General features: G+C 45.7%; 1 protein-coding gene across 1 annotated transcript in view; it reads left to right on the plus strand.

The window, feature by feature from the left end:
* The window catches only part of SNX4 (sorting nexin 4), a 35,523-nt gene extending 32,662 nt beyond the window's left edge, over nt 1–2,861 (plus strand). Inside the window, exons 13-14 of the mRNA XM_075710613.1 lie at nt 1,342–1,456; nt 1,816–2,861. Of these exons, the coding sequence (XP_075566728.1) occupies nt 1,342–1,456; nt 1,816–1,863 (163 nt within the window). The 3' untranslated portion in view covers nt 1,864–2,861. The remainder of the gene's footprint in view (nt 1–1,341; nt 1,457–1,815) is intronic.
* The last annotated feature ends 19,096 nt before the right edge of the window (nt 2,862–21,957 follow it).

Here is a 21,957-nt window from a genome sequence, read left to right on the forward strand (position 1 = left end):
ACTGGATGCTCTTGAAGGTGTTTGGATTTTATAAGTGTTTTTAATATATTCTTGGTGTTTATGAGCTGTCTATAAAAGCTCCTGTCAGCTGCAAGTTGTGAAATAAAGTACAGTACATGCAGTTGGCTTCTGGTCTGAGCGTATGGCTTATGTAGAACCTGATGACTTTCCCAGTTACTGAGCCCACTCTAATGGCTGACTTGTATGCTTTTATGTTCAGCTAGTAATATGTTTAGCAGGTGGGCTTGTAGATCTGCAGCTGAATAGCCTAAGAGTCAAAAGCTGATTTGCTTCAAATGTAGTATTTAGTTTGGTTTATGCATATGGGTCCCAAGCTCATATTCTGCAACTTCTCATATGGGGGACAACTGACTCCTGTTTGAAAGAGATTAGAAGTTCTGGCAAGTTGTGTTTGAGTAACTGCTTCTCAGTGCTCTAATGAAATTTTCTTCAGGAATGCAAACATGAAAAACAGGAACTAATATTCCTAAAGCAATGTGATTGTGTCAGAACATGTTCATTGTATAACACAAGGGGTAAACGTGATATCTCCTAATATGTTAGGATTAGAGCTGGAAAGATAAGACTAGTTAATGAATAGTTCAAAACAATAAGACACTCAGTAAATGCAATTTCTTAATCATTTTGACAGAAGTTCTGGAGATCTGCTTTTGTAGCTCTGGAAGCAATTTTCAAGTGAATACTTGCATTGTATGTGTAGTGCAGCACAAATGAAAGCTATGAATTACAGAAATCTACTCTGTTTTAATTAAGGAGACCTGAAGATACATCACCACACCAACAAAATTAATTCCTGAAGTGAATTGTCCAAGTCAAATTTGCATTGCAAATATTTGTTGTACTTGAGTGTCTCAAATCCTGATGACAAGTGAGTTTTCACATTGGGAAGACCAAGATTCTGACTTGACAATTGACAAAGAAATGTGCAATGTTGTGTGCTGAATGTTAGCATAAAGATACTTACATACTTAGTTACCCCAACAGAATCTGAGGAGAAAAGTGTATTCTGAATTATGCTGGTTCTATGGCAGCGATGCTTACTGGGGGAAGAAAACCCAAAACAACCAACCAAATGCATCCTGTGACACTGATTCTGTAGATTAAAAGCCTTAAGAAGAAAATGGAGAATTAGGTAGTAGTGCCAATGATAAAATGAGGGCACTGTGGGATGTATAATAACTACAGAACTTGGTTTACTGACTGAAAGATGGAGCGCTTTGTCATACATAGCTTCTCTGTTGAGTGTTCAGAGGAAGGAAGATCAGCTGAGGATGGAACATGTAAAACACTTACTAACAGAAATATTGCTTTTAATTCCAGAGACTTTGTGAAAAGTGCCTGGGCTGACATTGAACGGTTTAAAGAACAAAAGAATCATGATTTGAAGGAGGCACTTATAAGCTATGCTGTTATGCAGATTAGCATGTGCAAAAAGGTACGTTTGTGAAAGGCCAGGCTAGTGTATATATCGTATCAGTAGGGGATCGGATGCAAACTTTCAATAAGTAGGAACATTGCAGTCACAGAAGGTTGGAAGTCACTAGCGTAAAACCTCCCACATACTCTGTCCTACTCTAACTCAGTCACACGTTAATGTTGATATACAATAGGCAGTGTGGTCCAATTCCAGTGTGGTCTCTGCCTTATTCTTGTGTGAAGTTCTGTGGGACTCTGGTGGGGTTTTTTGGGGGTTTTTTTGGTTTTTTTTTTTTAGTCTTCTGTGGAAGGAAGTCTATTGATGAGGTTTGCAAACAAAATATATTTCCGCCTATTGATTTTTAACTTTTTTTAAAGGGGATTCAAGTTTGGACAAATGCAAAGGAATGCTTCAGCAAGATGTGATTATCTGGAAATGAATTCCCTCTCCAAGTGCCAGAGAATGGAAGCACAAATGTATAACACCAATGTTAAGTTGCTACATGACTTGCATATAAATCATGAAATAAATGAGTGAATAGTTTTTCTTTCTGCTGATTGTAATTGTTAATAAAGGATAAAAAGGACATGTTATTAAATGTTTAGCCCTGACTGCCACTTCTGTGGCAAGTTTTATATGTGGTAGCAAATAATTCAGGGGTAAGAGAGTTACTGAAAACTACAGCTCTGTATTGGGGCAAAGGTATAGGGAAAGTTATCCCAGAAAGTATGAACTGAACTGTTCTGAGACTTGTGAAACACCACGCTCTGTAACGTGTAGATCACTTCCAGATGCCCTTCTTTTCAGCCATTGCTGTTTAGCATTTGTAATGCTCAAGGGTGCTTTGGTTTTATAATGGGACACACAGTTGTGCTCTTGAGGTCTACACTGTAAGAGGACAAAAAATGAAATGTTGTAACGCCTAGGGTTCATATTTAAATGCCTTTGCATGTCCATAGAGAAATGTGCTTTTCCAGAGTTCAGGTTAAGCAGTCTCAAGCTCCTGAGATGTTTGAAACTCTCTACAGTAGAGGTGTTGTACAATGGTTTGATACAATATTCTGCATTTACTGGTTCCCACTTAAATTTTGATATGGGCATTGATTTCTTATCAAACTTCTTCCTGCAAGTAAAGGAGACTGGTGATCCAGCTGAGCAGCAAAACCAAAGTCAAAGCTGGTAAGAAGCAGATGCAACTTCTGTTTGGTTGTTTGGAACCTGTTTACACTAGATGTGAATCTGGCCTGTGGTACCTCTTCTTGTAACTGAAGCGGTTTGGTTCTTAAAAGAATAGTTCTTCATGAAGATGCTGAAATAAAAAACCTGGTGCAACTTCCGTAGTACTTAAGAGCAGTCACGTGCAGAATCCACAGTGAACCAAGGTGTCTGTTTGGCTCTTGTAATGATGTTTCAGTGTGTGTATGTGCGTGTGTATATATATGTGTGTATATATATACACACCAGTATAACATGATTTGCAGTTACAGGTACTTGTGTTAAATGTTTCCAATTATGAAAAACACTTACCACTGTCTAATATTGGGCTTTTTCTATATACTTAAAAGTTCCTGAAGTCTTGTGGAATTTGTCAGACTTGATGGCTAGTCCTTAAAGGAAGCTTTGTAATATTCTGTTGAAAAGTGTATTTAATTATTCTGGATTACAACACTACTCAGATCTTGATTGTTTTTAAGAGATACTCCAGGAAGTCCTTAAAAGTTCTTTCGATAAATTATCAATAACATATTTACTGATCTGTCCCATGTTACTTTTGTCTCTGCAGCATTTCTTTTCTATAAAACCATTGTAAAGAATTCGTAAACCTGATGTACACTACATCTGAAAACTCTGAAGTAAAATGCTGGTCACTCTGATAACCCGTGTTGGCTTTTTGAAAGCATATGACAGTGACACTCCTGGCCGAGAGATGATGTTGGGCAGAAAGGTCTCTCCCTATAACATTACAAGGAGAAGTGTTGTTCCATTCAGAGGTTGCGGTATCCAGTTCTGATACAGGCTGAAGGACTCTTACATTCCAAACCAAGAAGTTGCACACTTGATGTATTCAGTAAACCTTCTAAAGGAGTGGTGCCTTAATACAATACCGTGAGGCGCTCAGAGTAGGTATTTTTCATGCACTTTGATTTTTGGTAGATCTTTCTGGTGCCTCTTTCCACATTTCACTTGCTGTACAGCTTATTAAATGTATTAGTATGCCTTTTTTCCTTGCTAGTTGTACTAAATTTAAGAAGGGAACAAAACAGTTCTTGTAAGTTTTGTGCCAAATAAGCTAAATAAAATCGCTCTTTGATATTTTTGTTACGTTGTTTTTTGTAAAAATGCTGTCTTCCCAATTCTGAGAACTGCTGTTCAATTTCTTGAAATCAGTTCTTGTCCATTGTAGCTCTCAAATGGCCTCCAAACTTGGGTTTAAAACTTTAGTAGTAAATTGCCCACAACTAGCTTATTTGCCTTGTAGGTGAAGACATAGTGTTAAGGCCAAACTTAGGTGCCTGTTACAAGCCAGCTTCGATCCCTGCTTTGTTTTTGCCTGAACAGAACTAGCTGTCTGAATTTCATGCATATCTTCATCTAGGTAAGTGAAGATGCATTTGAAAAGGGTTTGCGTTGTTTGACAGAAATTGGGTGAAAGGTGGGTTAAGGATAATTTGCAATACCTTTTACTTCTGCTGTTCGCAGAAAAGCAGTGCATGCTGTTTGTGTACTTGTGGATCTTAGCAAATAGTGAGGGCTTCTCCCCCTCTTTTAGCATTTTAACTTTTTAAGGGGAAATCATCTAATTAATGGCTGTTTCTGTGTGGTTAATAGAGTCCACATGACAAATGCACACTTGTGAAGCGTGCATTTTTCCAGTTACAGTACAGATTTAACTTCTGTAACTCCATCCACTTTGCCTTGATGAGCTTCCTTCAGTTACCCAGTAAACACCAAAAATTGGTGGAAGGCCTTGACAATGATAGCAGGTAGGTAGACCATTTTAACTTAATCTCCACAAAATGCTTGTATGTGAGTTCACCTATGTGGATGATCTGATTTGCTGCTGGAGCTGTCACTTCTGTCCCAGGCAGCTTTGCTGGGTGGATTATCGCTGTTCATGCTATCTGTGACCTTCCCCTTTACTAGCAGGACCTTGACTTGTCAGCGCATTTTAGTTGCTACTGTTGTCTGCTCCTGAAATGTAGCTAGGGTAAGGGAGCCAGCTGAAATGGAAAGATAAAGTATTTTTATGAACTCTCTTTGTTTTTCTTTCTCTCTCTTTTTTTTTTTTTTTTTTTTTTCCCCAGTGTTGTATTATTTCAGTATCTGGCACGTCAGCCAAAGCAGAGTTGACCCAGCAGCTGTGTACCGGGACTGCCTTGGCAAGTGCAGAGCAGATCTCGGAGCTCAGGTCTGCGCTGAGGAGCTTGCCTCGTGCAGGTGGGCCGGGGGCAAGTGGCAGCAGTAGCCAAACACGGGGCAGAGCCAGCGGAGCACGGCTGAGGTCCCAGAGCAGCGGGCTGGGCTGCGAGCACTGCATCCTAGGAGAGACTTACTTTCCTGTGTGACTCTCCCTACCGCCGATGCTTTTGTGCATTTTGGTTGAAGAAACAAACGCTTTCTAATGTCCTCTAAAGGATTACAGGGGAGGAAGTTACCCCAATTCCCCGCAGTCCTGCACTTGCCATGCAATGGCGAGGCAGGGCTCTAATTCACGTTTCCTGATGTCCGCCTGTTCTGTGCATCCCTGGTGCCTGCATCTTGTGTTTGCCGCTAGAGCTCTGCGGGGAGGTGCGACCTGTGCGATGAAAATCCTCGCACAGGGCTGCCGTAGAAATAATGCAAACCAAGGAAGCAAGCGGAGCGAGAGCTAGTAAAACAGGAGCGCGGGCGTCGGTGCCAAATCCAAGTACAGCACGCTTGCGTGTCACCCGCAAAAGCAGCCACCTTTGTAAGCAGTCGCTCCGCCGCTGCTGCAGCCTTCTCAGCCCCGCAGTTCGAGCCCGGCACGTTCCCTCCCGCTTCCCCGGCACAGCGGGGCTTCCTCGGGGCAAGGGGTGTCCGGCAAGGGATGCTCGCTCTTGATCCAGCTCCTGTAGAGACCTTGGCACCGCAGGAGAGTAACTTGTGTGAGCTGCTTCCCTCTAGTGGGTGGCCACCGGGGAGGGGGGGTGCTCGCTGGGAGCCGGGGAAGGGTCTCTCTTCAGAAGGCGGAGGCCTCGGTGTCCCCGCAGCTGAAGCGGGGAGGTTTGACACGCACCCCCCCGGGGTGAGTGCCTCCCTCCGCCTTGGGCAGCCTGCAGAGCCTCGAGTGCCCGCGTAAGCACAGGGCTGTGACTCTTTGGCCGCCGTTTTCTGATGCTTCTTGGTGTGATACGGTGTTGTGAAAAGGATTTTGCAATTGTGATTTCTATAGGGTCAAATGCAGAGGAGAAACCTTTTTTTTTTTTTTTTTTTTTTTTTTTATCCTGCCTTCTAGTTGCTTTCAAATGGCTTACATAGACTGGCCTTCCCAATGCTGTATTCTCTTTCCAAAAAAATCTTTTTGCTTTGACTGGTTGTAGAAGGTGTCTAAACCACAAAACAAAGCCGAACTGGAAAGGATCTTGGGTGGATTTGGAGGAAACCAACTCCAGACAGTGAAATTGCAGAGTATTTGGAGGTAAGGGGAGATGGCACCATGCTGGGAGGGGCAAGTGGGGGGGTTGAGCTGTATGCACCTGAGGGCAGATAGGGTTTTGAGGAGAGATGCACAAGAGGGTGAGGAGGTAAGGAGGAGAGAAGAGAAGGTGAGCAGGGATGGGGTGGCTGGAGGAACGGGAGAGGAGAACAGGTGGAAAGCTTCTGTACCTGTGGGCTGGGCTGTGCAGAAGGGGAAAGCAGCATTGCATTGCCCTTGTTTTGGAGGGGTAAAAAAAGGGAAGGAGATAGAAGCAGGAGATAAGGAAATTTCAAGAGGTGTCAAAGACACAACTATATAATATTGATGATAGTATAATGACAGTATCTAGGTCTGAATGAAACTTGTAGTGGTGACCGAGGTCTTAAAGCTGAGTTCAACACTGAGAAGTGTAACATTTTTCTTGAGCTCAGGAGGAGAGATTTAATTTTGTCTAATATTTTGTATCTATTTTAATAAGATCGCTTTGAATTTTCTGAATAAATAAAATAGGAGAAGAAGCTTCAGTCTTCAGAAACCCAGCATAAACTTTGCGGACAGCCTGATCCTACAAACACCAGCATGATCAGCCATGTGATCCGGGGGCATGTGGGCTGATGCAGCTCTAAAACAGGCTGCCCCACATACCGTAAACATCCCAGGGGTTACAATTAATAAATAGCGTTTTCACCTGCAGTAAACATTTTCTGTTATCTGTATATATCGTGGCATATGGTAAAACCTATTACATTCTCTTCAGAAAGTAGCTGTAAGTGGCCACAGAAGATGAAAAGCGGCTTTCTGGCTTTCTGGTGAGCCTCCCAGGGATGCTAAGGTGGAAAATGGTGTAGTCGAAGGGAAAACGCAACCCCGACCGCCCTCTTGTGGGTCTCCAGCTCGGGCTCGCAGGGGTCGGAATAAAACTGCGGCAGGAGGGAGGCAAATGCCACCTACCCCCCTCCCGCCGCTCAGAGGTGCGAGGGCCATCTCGATAGCCGTAGCGTAATGAGTACCGAAATACAAAGGGATGGTTATACTGGAACAGGTGCCTATGCAGGATTTAGTGATGAATTCGAGTATTGTTGTAGGTTGCTATTAATAATACCGTGTATTACACTGTGACTTGCAGCTTGTGTGCAGGTTCCTCAGGCGCCTTTCACACCGGGCAAACGCTGCTGTGAGTTGGACTTAAAACGCAGGTTTTTGAGCCAGCAGTTTTTGTTTTTGTTTTTTTTTTTTTTAAAATAACTACTTGGAAGCGGTGCTGGCTGCATGGTCAGAAGGAATGACCTGTGACCATTTGTGTAAGCTGCGCTCCCGTATAAGAGGTGGCAAAGTCGCCCTTGCCCAGTGCTGCTTTGAATTAGCTTTTTCAGAAGTGCGTGCTCTCTGATCCCAGCTTTGAACCTCTCCAGTGACAGAGAAGGCAAATCTCATGATGGTTGCTCCAGGGGCTAAAAGCATAGACTTCATTTCCAGTCTTGTTGGCCTGCTTTATCTTCCAAGGTAGGTGTTGGTAGGCTCCTGCCTGCTCACCTCTGACGGCCCTGCAGACTCTGGGTGCTCAGGGCGAGCAGGGAAGAGCCGTACATCCCTTTCATCCTGCGTTTGCCAAACTGGAGGGGGCATCGCAACAGCCACAGCAGCGTTCCCGCTCCTGTGTGACGTTCCCCGCCCTCCTCCATAGATCACCTCAGCCCCTGAGGCCGTCACTGCTCGTTTCAAACCAGGTCTGGTGGTCCCGCTGTCTTTCAGAGCGGCTCTTCCCCCAGACCAGCCGCGCTGGGGCTGCGCGGAGCCGAGCCGGGTCTGGCACCAAGCTGCTGCTCGTTTGCTTCCATCGGGAGACTCTCGTCACCGCTTCGCAGCAGCGCAGCCTCCTCTTCTTCTAGCAGCTCCTTAATCTTTTCATCTCCATCAGCCGTGGCCTCAGGAATGCTCTCACTGCCCAGGCTGTTAGGAGACGCTAACCAGCACAGAGCCAATGCAAGATCCCAGCGAGACCCCGCTACCCCAGAGAGCTCCCGTTTCCAGTTACATCCCGAAGCCTTTGGCCAGCTTTTAATTTATTTTAAGGAATGCTAGGCTGGCTCTCTGCTTTCTTATTCAGAGCAGGACTGCCCAACCTGAGCGAGGAAAACTGGTATGGTGGATTGCTGCACTAATACTATTCCTCTATCAAGGAAACCATAATCTATTAAAATAAGAATCAATTTGACAAGATCTGTTTTCCATTAACATGTTGATTGGCATTAATCCCTTTTAACTCTATATCAACTATTCTTTTCCCAGGGATTACTTTCAGACTGACAGGTCTATAATAATACAATCTCTCTAACTATGTATATTTATAAACAGGCAAAATATTAGCTGCTGCCTTGCGGAATTTCTCCAGAAATTCAAGACTTGTTGAAAATCAGAGCCCATGGCTCAGAGATCTCTGATGTTGGGACTTCTATAAGCTTGAGAAGAAGCTATATGGATCTGCAGATATGGGCATTAATTTAAGAAGCTGATTTCTAGTGCTGCACCCTGGGTGTGACTCAGGAGAAATTATCTCCTCGTGATGGAGCTAATGCGCAGCTATGGTTGATGAAGCGTGCACACGGAGTATGAGTCGGTTTTAGCATCCTCCTAAATGAAGTGAAAAGCATATCCTTATGTAGTTTAACATGTTATTACATTATAACTCTATGCTGTTGCTGAAGTTTGACCAAACTCTCTGACACCTCAGAACTGAATTAACCTTTGAACCATGCAAAGTGTCAGGAACATTCACTGGAGGAGGGGGTTCCTTTGTGGAACGGAGATGCCATTTCATCTGGGAAGATGAACTGTTAGAGGAGATGAGGAATCCTCCCTTCAAAATCTACAATTCTTCTCAGGGTTAAACCTTCCCTAGAGTATCTTGCTCTCTTATAAATAATTGATCTTTCCTAACCTCTAACTTCTCTTTATGGTTGGCTTTACCATTCCTCACCTCTCCGTAATACTTTACCTGTTTCTATTTCTCCTCTAAGCCAGGATAGGGATATGAACATGTGTTACCTTTTCCAATTTCAGGCTGCTTTCTTAAAATATTCAAAAATAATTGCTGGTGATCATTCACTTTCTTTTCAAACTCCTTCTCCCTGCTGATGTAGTTACTGCTATTTTTAGCTTTAAAATGCTAAATACATAGTGCTTAGCTGGGTCTTTTTCTGTTTCCTTCCAACAAATACAATGATTGCGATTACAAGGCAATTTAGTGGTTGCTCGGTTTCATGCTACTTTAAAATTTGAAAACATTTCCTTTTTCTCTCTCATGTTGACGTCCACTATGGAGTTTCCTGTGCTGGATTTAAATGAAAGAGATGGCAAACCAGGCAGCGGGGCCGTATTGCCAGCAAATGTGTGAGTGGCAGGACAGATGCCTCGGTGGTGGTCCTCAGCAGTCGGTCCTGGAGAATTTTTTACTTGATTCAGGTGAAGTTTCTCCTTCCTCCCTATGCCCAGTTACTGGAGTGGGATGGCTTTTGCACTGCAGTACTGGAGATCCCCAGCAAACATGCAGGGACTGGGGAGCTGGGTCTAATGGAGATGCTCCCGGAGGGTCACGGGGCAGCAGGTTCCTGGTTTGGGGGTGCTGGCAGGATTCATCCGGTCTCACGCAAGCGGAGGGTGGTGAGCTGCGGTAGGAGCCCACTTTCGGGAGCTGATAACCTCTGCATTGCAAGATCCCACTTTGAGTAGGCAGGTAAGGATACAGAGGGGAAATTAGCTGTTAATAGGAGCAGGGTTGGAGATAAGCACAGGGAAAGAAACCGCAGAGGTCTGCAAGCTGGAGGTTTGGGTAAGGTCAGGTTTGGCAAACACAGGCTCAGCCGGTGGAAGAGTTTGTTTATAAATTTGGCTTCCAGGACTGACTTTCACATGAACCTGCCGTGGTTAGGAAATGGCCCTGCTCGGGAGCTGAGTTGGGGTTACCTTCTCCATCTGAGGAGCAACACGTGGGATGCAAGAGCCCTGGCCCTGAGTAATAGAGCTGGTAGTTGGCACCTCAGGTTAGAGCGATCTGTGTGGAGTAAGAAGGCACATTTTGGTGTCCTGGGCAGATTGAACTGCCTGAGCGGGTAGCACAGTTGTTGGTTCAAAAACGGTTCCTACTGGCTTTTCCAGAGGGTCCCCCTTCCCTTCCTCTCTTGCTACCTACCTTTCTGCCTTCCCTTGGTGTTAATGCTTTGGCACGTGACTCTTTCCACCAGGTGTTGGTAACATCGCTGTGCCAAGTTTGTGCCTGCAAATGTGTCGTAACAGTTGATTTTGTGTGGTACTGACTCTGGGGCACTGCTGTGCAGGCAACTGTCCTGTTTCCTTCATTGCTTTTGTTCTGAACGTCCTGGCTTCTCCTTTTCATCCTCCCTTCATGTTAGTTCAATCCCTTTGAAATTGTTTAGTCTGCCTGAGCCTGCTGCTCAGAAAATTGGGGTGGCTTCTACTGATATGGTGGCCATCCACAGTACACAGCCTCCCCTCCCGCTGGAAGAATGTGCCACAAAACCTTCATCTCTCACTTTACAATGCCATTGCATCCTTGATTTCTTTCTGGTTTTCCTATCCATTTATTAAGGCTAGGAAGGGTCTCAAGAAACGTTGCTGAGATACCTGGTTCTTCATGTTGTGCAGTCCTTTAAAGTCGTCACCAACACGCCCCGTCTCCTGGGATGTACATTGGCATGGATGGCACTGCTTCTTCACAGGTGGCTCCATAACCAGCTGTCCATGAAAATTTAAGCTTAATGACATTTTATGTATTGGCTCTAGAGAGGCAGGAACTGTGTTCCTTGAAGGATGTTCTTCTGGTATCCAGAAAGAAGTGCGTTTTTTGCAGTGATTGAAGAGCTCTCTAGCAGCATGGATTGCCTTTCAGGTTGGGTTGAGCAGCCGTGCTCAGCAGTGCTTCTCCTCTCACCTTTTGTCTTTCTGCCCTTTCCTCTTCTGTCTCCAGCCAACAGTGCTTTGTCCTTTTGTCTCATGTTTAAAAACTGCAGACACTCCTGCTTAGCTTTGATATGAACCATGTCCCTAGCAGACACTTTCCTTTTTTCCCCATCTTCCTTACAGAGTGAGTGGCAAGACCTCTCCAGCTTGGTTGTCCAAGAGTTCTCCATCTGCTGTGTCAATGTTTGCCTTCCAAACCACTGATTTTCTTTTAGCACAGCAACCAGCTGTGCTTCTTAGGAACCTCTCCTGCTGCAGGTCAGAGATGCGGCACGCTGCAGCAGGCAAGAGGTGCATTCCCCAACTGGCCAGATAAAAGTGTGTCATATTCTGATTATGTCTGAACAGCTGTCCCTGAACAAGGGACATTTCTGGATCCAATGAATGCAAAAAAACCCTGTTGCGTGGCTGTATGGGAACTCTAAAATCAAGTATTAGATTGCTATAATCTGGGGAAAGAAAGGAAAATAAAGCACAAACCATGAAATTGCCTCCTCTTGCTGACTGATCTTACCATTGCTGCTGGTCCCTTGGGTCAACATACACCAAAGATGCTCCTTCACCTCCAAGTGTTTGAAGAGGCGAATATTTGGAAGGACAAGCGGCTCTGCCAAGCATAAAGGTGCAGTCTGACTCGCACGTCACAGAAGACGGGATCTGGAGTTATTTCTGTGTAGCATCCCTGGGTGCTGCGTGTAAGAGGGAGTCGGTCACATCCCAAGGGAGGTGTTTAAGGCAGGTTGAAGGAATTGCTCCCTGGAGATCCCTCTCTGTCTGCTTTGACTGCACAGGGAGTTGCAGAGAGATAATCAGCTTTCAGATGTAGTCTACCTAAATAAGGAACAGAAGCTGTAGTGGATTGCTGTGAGTTTGCTTTTGAAGATTTTGGCCTCTTTTTGTCTGTAAAAATTAGAAACTGGGAATTTCGCAGAGCCTTCTTGGATTTGGTCCAGAAACACCAGTTTTGCTGTTCTCTAGGAAAGGGAACCCCTGTCTTATAGATGTTTCTCTCTCCCTCAAGGATTAAAAGACGAAAATAATTTGCAGGTCAGTGTGCCTCTGGCACCTGGGTTTACGTGCTTGAAGCACAGGACACTAATCCCAGAGGAACCAGACCCAGCTGGAGAGCTTGGGTGCTGTTGCTGTGTAGGTGTTTTGCCTGGTGGGACGGCTGCAGGGTGGCAGAGAAGAGTTAACTGGCGGTATCTAGGCTCGGTGTGGGCAGAGCAGCCGCTAATCTGCAGATGAATGTGTTCCAACAGGAAAAATAAATCTTGTCCGTACCTGTGCTCGTTTGCTCCCGCCGGAGCCAAATTGCAGCACTGCCTGTCAGCCTGGCCCGGGGCTGCCTTGCAGGCTCCTGGCACCAGCAGCGCCGGCCACGTTTCTTGCCTGGCTCCAAGTCAGCGTCGCTCCTTGGGTCGGAGGATCTTGTGCAAGCAGAGTGTGGCCGGGGGGGTCAGTGCGTGCATGTGAAGGCACCAGGATAAAGCGACAGCCCATATGCGGTTTTGCAACGTGATCCCTCTCCGCTTGTGCGCTCGTCGGCGCTCGCTTACCTGCCCCATCGTGTCCGCAGTGCCGTTTGCTAATTGCTGCTCTCCAGCTGTCCTCGCAAACATGTAATTCACAGCCGCGTTGTTGTTTGCTTGTCTCCCAGGTGTTTGCAAGCATATTTGTGAATTCGCTTAAATCTCAGCATTTTAGCATGAACACTGACTGATGCCGCTCCCACGGTGGGTGAGCCCCCAAGCACGGCTTTGGTGATGATGCGCGTGGCACGGCGAGGGAGCATGCGAAGCAAACCCACGCTGCGTGCCTTGTTCAAACAAGTGCCTTTTGATCTAGCAGGCTTCAGCAGAGAAATCCAAAACTAGACTAAACAAAGCCAAAAAAAAAGGGAGAAAGATTTAAGGTGTGCTTTTCACAAGGCGAATGGTTGTTTCTGGGTTTCTTCTTCTTTGGCTTTCTTAGCTAGCCCTTAGCTTTTCTCTGAAAGTCAGACTACTCGTCATGAATTTTGGGAATTGAAATAAATCTGGAGAGCTTTGCCCGCTGTGCAGCAGTTGCCGTTACGGCATAAGCATTTGCAAATGGCGGCTGTTCCATTGCAATCGGTGTGGTGGGGAACGCTGGGGAGGAGAAGCCACCTCTGCCACTCGCCAGCACTCACAGGGAAGTGATGCTTGCTAGACAGACTGGTTTGTGAAAGAACTGTAAAACAACAAAAAAAACCCCAAAGTCATCTAAAACCCAAGAAAAGCCATCTAACACACACTTACTGTTGGCCTTGCCTTGCAAGCTGATACATTGTCTTTGCTATAACCATGAAAACAAAATCCTTCAGCTCAAGTTTTTCCTACTAGACAGTGTCTGTGAGAGAAACCATTTCCATTTTGGAGCCTGGAGAGCTAAAATGAAAGAAATAACTTCTTTGCTTATGGCTAACCTGTCAGAGGAGAGGCAGATCTTGGCCATCATGCTTCCACCCCCATCCAAACTTCCTCAACATTTGGAGCAGACAGATTTGAGCTTTTCTGTTGTACATGGCTCCAGATGCAAAGCTTTGTTCCAGCTGCTCTGAGAGGCTTTTTGGATCTCCCGCTTGGCTGGGGACCATCTCTGACAGGAACTTTGGGAGCAGAGCCTGGACTTGTACCTTCTGTTTAGAAAAAAACAAACAAAACACCCCAGGGTGGAGAGCGTGCAGTCAAGGTGCTCCTCTCCTGCAGCCTTCTTCTGTGCTGACTTCTTCCAGCCTAGTGGGAGATGCTTCTTTTCCCTCCTCTTTTTGCATAACATCAGCTACAGTCAAGCCTTCATTTTCTTTGGCTTTGTATTTTTTTCCCCTCCAATTATTTGATAATTTCTCACCTTGTTCCTTGTGACATGCTCTTTGCCTTATCCTTACTATTTCTGCCATTTTTCAGAGCAGCTAAAGGAGCCAAGCTGCAGGTGCGTCCCTGCCATCCTGGCTATGGCACTGGTGGTATGGATGCAGCATAAATCCTGAGGTTCAGAAGGAGCTCATCTAGCAACAGCCACGCACTCGTGGGTCTTCTCGATGCAAATAATTTGTGATGTATCGCTAGGTTGGGCTGCCAAGATGCAGGTTTGGGGCAGATGAATTGGAAATCGCTGCAGAAAGGTAAGGATGTGCTAGTTAGCTACCTCCATCCTCCACTTCAGGTGTCTACAGCACAAAAGCAGGAAAGGGAGAGAGATGGATTCAGTTGCCGGCAGTTCACTTAATGAAACGCTGGAGGGGCTGCAGCAAAGGCTGTCCCTGGTTTCTGGGGGTCTCTGTGCTCAGGGGTGAGGCAGATGGGTGCGAGCACATGGAGCTGCACAGCCACGTTGTTCCCATGCGCACCCAGGGCTGTGTCTCCTCTGGCCATCCCCTGGATGGGACACTGGCAGCCTCCTCAGTCTTTTGATCACGTCTGAGTAATTTATGGTTGCAAGTTGGTGCTAATACGAGATGTACCGGGACTTGCTGATGTTCTTGAACACTATTTTAAGAGGGGCTCAGACTTGTGTCCCACTGCCCTGCGAATAAAATTGACTTTTTCCGAGTTTTCCACCCCTTGGGGAGAGTCCTCCACAGGGTGAGGACTGTCCCCAAAGGTTGGGGTGGCTGCTTCTTGGGCACCTTTCAGTGGGGGATGCACTGGAGCATCCCTCGGGGCCAGGGAGGTGCAAATCTGCCTGTCCCTGCTGGGTGTCTGCAAAAGTTACGGGAGGAGGAAGGGGAAATGGAGAGATGAACCGCCCAGTGCCGCGCCACCGCAGACTCCCCACTTTAGGAAATAAGCTGAAAGCGAGTTCCCTCTTTGTACCATGGTCCCCCTAAACTTGCACTTCATACCTGCCTAGTGCCTGGTGCCTGATGCTGTGAATCTGGAGGGAAAAACCTGCCGTGGGATGCTACTTTAGGTTGCTCGACAAAGCATGTGACTAGCCTGCCATTAATGAGATGGCAGGTAAGGCTCTTTTGGGCTGAGACCGCCTGTATTTTGTTCTCTGTGTGGATTGCCCTGCTCTGCGACTGCCTTGCTGTGGATGGCAGCTACTTGTAACCTCTTCCTCCCAGGGTCCTCCAGCAGTTTAAGCGGTGCTCTCCACCAGCAGATATGGTAATTCCCAGGGTAAGCGTGTGACTGATCAGAAAATACGCCAGCTGCCATGGGAGCCTCCTTTCTTGTGAGCATAGTCCAGCGCAGCTCACGGCCCCGGGAGCTTCTCCTTCCTCCACCCATCTGTTGCTCTCCTGCTGCTCACCGTGGCTCTCCTGAGCTGCTGGGGAGCGGGGGCCGTCCCTGTCTGGGAGAACGCTGCGCCCGGCTGGGGCTGGCAGGTAGCTGCTTGATGGAGGTAGGACATCTCCAAAAGGGTGCCTGCTAGCTGGCCCCTGCATTGCTCTCCCTCGCTTCCTCTGCTTTTCTTATTGCCTCTTCTTGTTCCCCTCAAAATCATGCGTGCTTTGCTCCTCCAGGTACAGCTCCTGGCTGCAGCATCCTCTTCGTGCTCATCCTTTATTTCATACCACAAAGGGGGTGCTGCAGCCAGTGTGGCCCTGTGTCCCTGGTGCCACGTTTGCTGTACCCTGGCTATTTGTACTTTGGTAATTGCAAAGCCAGGGAATCTTATAAGGGGTCTAGAATAAAACCCAGCTACAAGTTAGTGTGCTTAGTGGTGTGACAGCAGGCAGTATCTTATTCCGCCTTTCCCAGGTTGGAAGAGGTCCCTAGGGAATAAATCTGGGTCGCTGGTAGCTTCTGGTGGGCTGTGATGTGGCCTGAAATGTCCCTGCAGGAGGAAGCAGTTTAAAGAGTGATTTAAGGGCTTTAAAGTGTTGGGAGGAAGGCTGGGGACAGGCAGGACCCCTGGCCGTCGGCACAAGGGAGTGCCCGTCTGCGTGGATGCGTTGTAGGGGACCAGTTCCCATCGGGCGGGACTGCTGCTGAGCCAGTGACCTGTGGGTGGGGGGACGGCACGACACCGGGGGGATGAACTGGAAGGGGTTGCCCAGAGAGGAGGTGGAGGCCCCATCCCTAGAAACATTCCAGGTCAGGTTGGACGGGGCTCTGAGCAACCTGATCTGGTTAAAGCTGTCCCTGCTCACTGCAGGGGGGTTGGGCTAGATGAGCTCTAAAGGTCCCTGCCAACCCAAAGCATTCCATGATTCTGTGATGCAGGACCTGGGCACAGTGCTGTCCGCAGCGTACAGGGGATAACAGCCACTGCGGTGTTTCGAAGCCGGCGCCAGGGGTACCACTCCTCAAACCGGGCTGGTGAGCGCGTTTCTAAGGCTAGGCTGCTGCGTCAGTGGCTCTGGGACCAAATGGGGGCATGTTGTGTAGTCTGAGTATTTTGCGAACAATTAAACTGCAATTTGTGCCAGCATGACTGCTCTTACTCACAACGTGATGACAATTAAATGAAGTGCAATGTTTAATGACCAGTATCTCACTTTCTAGAGGGCAACTGAGATTTCTTTTTCACACTCTGATGCAAATTTCTTTAAACTTAAGATCTACTAAGAGGAAAAGGGAACGATTCATCTAAGACAAATCACAAAAACTCGCTAATTCATTTAGTTGCGTGCTCTGTGTTCCTTCTGTTTTGCTGCTACAGGCTTTACTATAGGTCTGAAAAAACTTCCGTCGTGCGAAGAAGTTGGGGGTTTTTTGGGTTTTTTTTTTTTGTTTTGTATTTTTTTTTTCTGGCCACCGAAGCCATGACCCTCACGAGAAACTATGCAAACGCAAAGGGACAGCCTGACCGGGCAAGGTGGTGCTTTTACTAGCAGCTGCTGATCGGGGTCAGGCGCATCACAGGGGAGGATCACAGCAGCTCCCTGCGCTCCCTCTCTCCTTGCCAGATTCCCTAGCTGCAGTGGATGATTTAAGGTTAACATTCCTTCATTTGTTAATTTAGTTGTAGCTATAAAAAAATAGACATCTTACAGGGAATGGTAAGAGGATGTACAAATTTGGCAACAAGAGACTGAGAACATCATGTTCCTGTTGGTGGTTGTGTCTTTACATATTATAACAGACTTGAGGACAGACAGACATCTCTTTCTTTTGGCTGTTGTGTCCGGCACAAGCAGGTCTTCCGTTCCAGCAGGACCTCTTAGGTGGTACCACAATACCAATTAGTTAGGAATGATTTAATGTATTAAAAGATTTGATAAGTTGAGACTATTAACGATTTCCAATAGTAAATAGCATCTGTGGGTTTTTCTTTGCTCTGTGTTGTTTTAAAGGGCTGTACCACCCTGAGCCGCTACCTTGTAGGAATTTTGGTCTGATGTGACTATGAGTGGCTGGTGTTTGTCGTCGGCTTCAGGATACTGCTCCTGCAAGGTCAAGCAAAATTATTGTACCTCTGCCTTTTTCTATTTTAGCTTCAAAGGACAAGTTCCTATAGCTCCAAATTATTATGAAAATCATCTTTCACTAGACTAAACTTTGAAGCTGCAATATTAACCATTTTATATGCCTGTGATCAGCGTTTCTGTGAAGACACAGCGACGTCCTCTTTCAGTTTTGACCCAGCCTGTTTGCTATTTTTGCATTTAATATTTTAATGCTGTCTCACCCTATGCTACACCCTACTCTTCTAGCTCTTTTCTTCATTTCTGATTCAGATAACTTTTGTATTACCAACATAACTTACTTTGATAACACGTTCTATTTAAAAGAAAAATGATGTTTTGAACTTGCTTTGTGGTGTTTTTTCACCATTTCTCACAAATGATTTTATTTCTCTACTTTGGCACTAAATAAGACCTGGGTTTCTTCCTTTTTAAGGACACTGACTTACTGATTTCTACATGAAAAATTCGCCAGTATTAAGACTACTCATTAGCATGCACAGCTATAGCACAGGATGTTTTATTTTTTGACAGCTCCAGCTTTGTAAACTTCTCTGTAAACTGTGGGGAAAAAGCAGCCATTTTAGTACATAAGTAGGCTGTACTACAAACAGACACATTTCCCAAGCAGGAACCAATCTGCAAAATATTGCCACTTTGCATGCAATCAGCAATGAGATTGACTATCATAACTTTAATTAAATATGCTAAGTGAGCTGATCAAAAATGGCCAAGCTGACAAAATGAAAGTATCCTTGATCTAGATCTAAATGTACATTTTTCAAAGGAAGTCGTAGCTTTTTATCATGCCTTCATATTCCAGCAGCTGGCATTGATTTCAGCCTGTCAGCTTGCATCTACTGGTGATGATAAGCAGTCTTTGATAATATGTTGACTTTTTTTCTTTAATAAAGCTATTTTTCCCCCCAGAGATGTATGGATTTTGGGTCACCTTGTTGGGTTTGCCCTTTGTATTCAATGAGTGACCCAGAACCTCCTGCCCCTATTTATTTATTTATTTTTGCCATTTTGGCAAGGTTATCAGCTAGGTATTTTATCAGGGTCTATTTCCTTCATGCTTCTGGCTTCTGAAAATTGAGACTTAACTTTGTCTGGCAGTTAGGACCAACTGCACAACCGCCAGCAGCTCTGCAACACTTGTCAGCCCACTGGAGGGGCTGCAGGAAAGGGCAGCTGCCTCTTGTCTTGGGACAATGCTTTTCCTCACAGCTTTGACCCAGAAAAAAAAATCCAGTGCATTACCTTGCAGTCTACTTTCACCATTTGTCCTCTCCAGTTATGTGCTTTCATCCCCTCACCAGTTCCTTTTCCACCTGCCCTTGGAAGCACTGATGGGATATTTTCTTCCACCATTTACTGCAGCTCCTCTCAGGCTGGGCAAGAGTCTCTCCTTCCACGCAGGGACCGGTTTTTCTTCATCTGCTTGTCTGGTTTGGTGTGCACACATCCAGCCAGCCAACAAGGGCAGTTTACAAAGAAACATGGTTTTATTTATTACAAGCCATTTTAAATCATTTATTTGACTTTTAAATTATCCTCAGCATTGAACTCTCATCTGCTTTGCAGATGGAAAGCAGCACTTACCAAACAGCCTTTATTGTCTGGGATATCCCTAGCCCACAGTCAAACCGTTTTGATGTTCTTCTGACCACTTTCATTTTACATTGTCCCTAAGGCTCAGCCAAGCTCCCTGGATTTCCCAAGCAGGCAGTAATTGCTATTCTGGAGGCTTTCTGAGCTGGCATTCTACGGGTCAGCCTCCTGACCGACCTCCCAGGCTTTCTGAATCTGCCTGGTCACAAAACGTGAGGGTGTGCTGTCCTTCTTCAGGGTCTCAGCTGCAGGACTCAGCTGGTCCTCCTTATTCCTCAACGAAGCCTTCTAGAGGCTTATGTCAGTGTGAAAGGGACTTCACAAATGCCATGCCAGGTGTGATGCTCTAGAGCCTGTAAGCTCTAGGAGATCAGGAGAGATGATGCTCTTCCATCAAGGTGGTTGGAAGTCATGTACAATTTGAAAACCACATCAGTGCTGTCAGCTGAAAATAGTCTGGTGTTGCTACATCACTAGTTCTAATGTTAAAAAACAACTGCTGCTACTGATGAGGTCACCTATGGAGAGACCACATCATGTGCAAGCATCCCTTCCTTACCGAAGTGGACCCACAGAAAGAAGCTGAGGAGGGACCTCTCTCCTCGTGTAAAATACTATGGTGTATCAGCATTACAAAGGTCACATTTTTCTTAATGCCCACATGCAGCACTGCATTCCTTCCCAGAGATTGGTCTCTTAATGTTTGTTTTGTGTTTTAAACAAATTTCTGGCAAAATTTCTAGTATGTCTCTGATATGTGTCCTTAAACTGATCCCCCTTCAAGTTCAGCTCTTCATAGGCACTCGATGAAATAGATAAATAATTGAAAATTTAATGGTTGGAGTTATTCAGTAATAATTAAGTTTAAGTTAACTTTGGGTAAGACTTTGCAATGAAGACCTTTGCCCTTTTGTTTATAGGTACTGTCAATGCTGTCATCCGGGTTGGAGATCCTTTGCCACTGTTTGTTCATTATTGAATAAACTAGATACACAGAAACAGCTAGATACACCTCCTTGATACACACGCTCAGTTTTCTTAGGCTGATAACAAGGCCATGATTTTACAAAGTCTGTTCAAGTTACTGTGTTGTGGTTTAACCCCAGCCAGCGACTAAGCCCCACACTCACTCCTCTCCCGTGGGATGGGGGAGAGAATCAGAAGGGTAAAAGTGAGAAAACTTGTGGGTTGAGACAAAGACAGTTTAATAGGTAAAGCAAAAGCTGTGCACGCAAGCAAAATAAAACAAGGAATTCATTCACTACTTCCTATCAGCAGGCAGGTGTTCAGCCATCTCCAGGAAAGCAGCACTCCATCACGTCATGGTGACTTGGGAAGACAAACGCCATCACTTCAAACGTCCCTCCCTTCCTTCTTCCTCCAGCTTTATATGCTGAGCGTGACGACATATGGTATGGAATATCCCTTTGTTCAGTTGGGGTCAGCTGTCCTGGCTGTGTTGCCTCCCAGCTTCTTGTGCCCCACTAGCCTGCTCGCAGGTGGGGTGGGGTGAGAAGCAGAAAAGGCCTTGGCTCTGTGTAAGCACTGCTCAGCAATAATGAAAACATCCCTGTATTATCAAGTGTTTTCAGCACATATCCAAAACACAGTCCCACAGGAGCTACTATAAAGAAAATCAACCTTATTTCAGCCAAACACAGCACATTACTGCTTTGGGGCTAAGCAGTGTTTTTGACTCAGGACACGTTATAGATCTAAGACAGAAAGTGCTTGGACCAGACCTGTCCTCTGTTCTTTCAGTGACGCGCAAGTATGACCAGCCAGTCCCCAGCCTACTGGGATGAATAGCGTCCTCTTAAAAGCAGACTTCCCTGTGGTTTAGGGGGCTGCCAGCCCAGATGGGTTTGGTGGCTCTTGCCCCAGCCCTCATGCTGGCAGGAGCACTGCAGCTGGTGGCAGAAGGCCATGTGTCCTTCCTTCAGTGACTCGTGTTGTTTCGCTAAGGAACAGCTCTGGAGGGATGCAGCGCAGCCGTAAAGGGCCCATGGGGGACAGCAGCATGCGGCACAAAGGGCTGATGTCAGGCAAGTTGAAGCAGGCTTTTTTTTCATTGACTTTAGGGTGTCTCATATACCTATGTTGGTAAGCCATTTTCTTTCTGAATCCTTTTATTTTTAGCATCAATTCTTTGGACGTACCGTAGCAGAGAAGTTCCCCATTTTAATATCTTGTTTTATTCTTCCTTTGGTGGGGGTTTTTTTAGTTTGGTTTTCTTTCTTTAGTTTTAAATATCCCACCTTTAGTTTGATAGTTGAGAGAAGGTCCCTTTATTCTACAGTATGAGATAGGAAGAAAAGTTCCGATCAGTCTGTACCAGACATTACTTCATGTACTTTTATTCTGTCTCCCTTGTTTTTCTCTGAAGATAATGATCCCAATCTTTTCAATCTTTTGTGAATTGCCATGCCCTTGATCCTACTTGTTGCTCTTCTTTGAATCCTCTGAAGTTCCCAGTCTCTTTGAGATGGCTGGACCACAGCAGTCTGCTTGAGGTTGGACCACAGATCTATGTCAAGATATTCTATCTTTTTGTTGTTCTTCACCCTATTTTATCTGCTTGCTTATTTTATCTGCAGTGAAAGGATAGAGTCATTGAGCTTTCTGTTGCACAACAACAAACAAGGCTGGGTGACACTTGCGGGCAAAGGCAATGATTTTCCTAAAGCATTCCTTGTATATTTGTCCAATCTGTTCCCAAAGACCGCTGGCGACTCCACAGCCCTATAGGCTATCCCAGTATTTTTTGACCTTTAGAAAGACAGAAAAATACCTAACCTAAAGCTTCCTTGCTGCAATTTATATCTTATATACCTCCCATGGGCAGGGAAAACAGCTTTTTCCACTTGTCTGTGCAATGGCCTCTTA

This window comes from Pelecanus crispus, chromosome 5, assembly GCF_030463565.1.
Source record: "Pelecanus crispus isolate bPelCri1 chromosome 5, bPelCri1.pri, whole genome shotgun sequence".
Taxonomy (NCBI): Eukaryota; Metazoa; Chordata; class Aves; order Pelecaniformes; family Pelecanidae; genus Pelecanus; species Pelecanus crispus.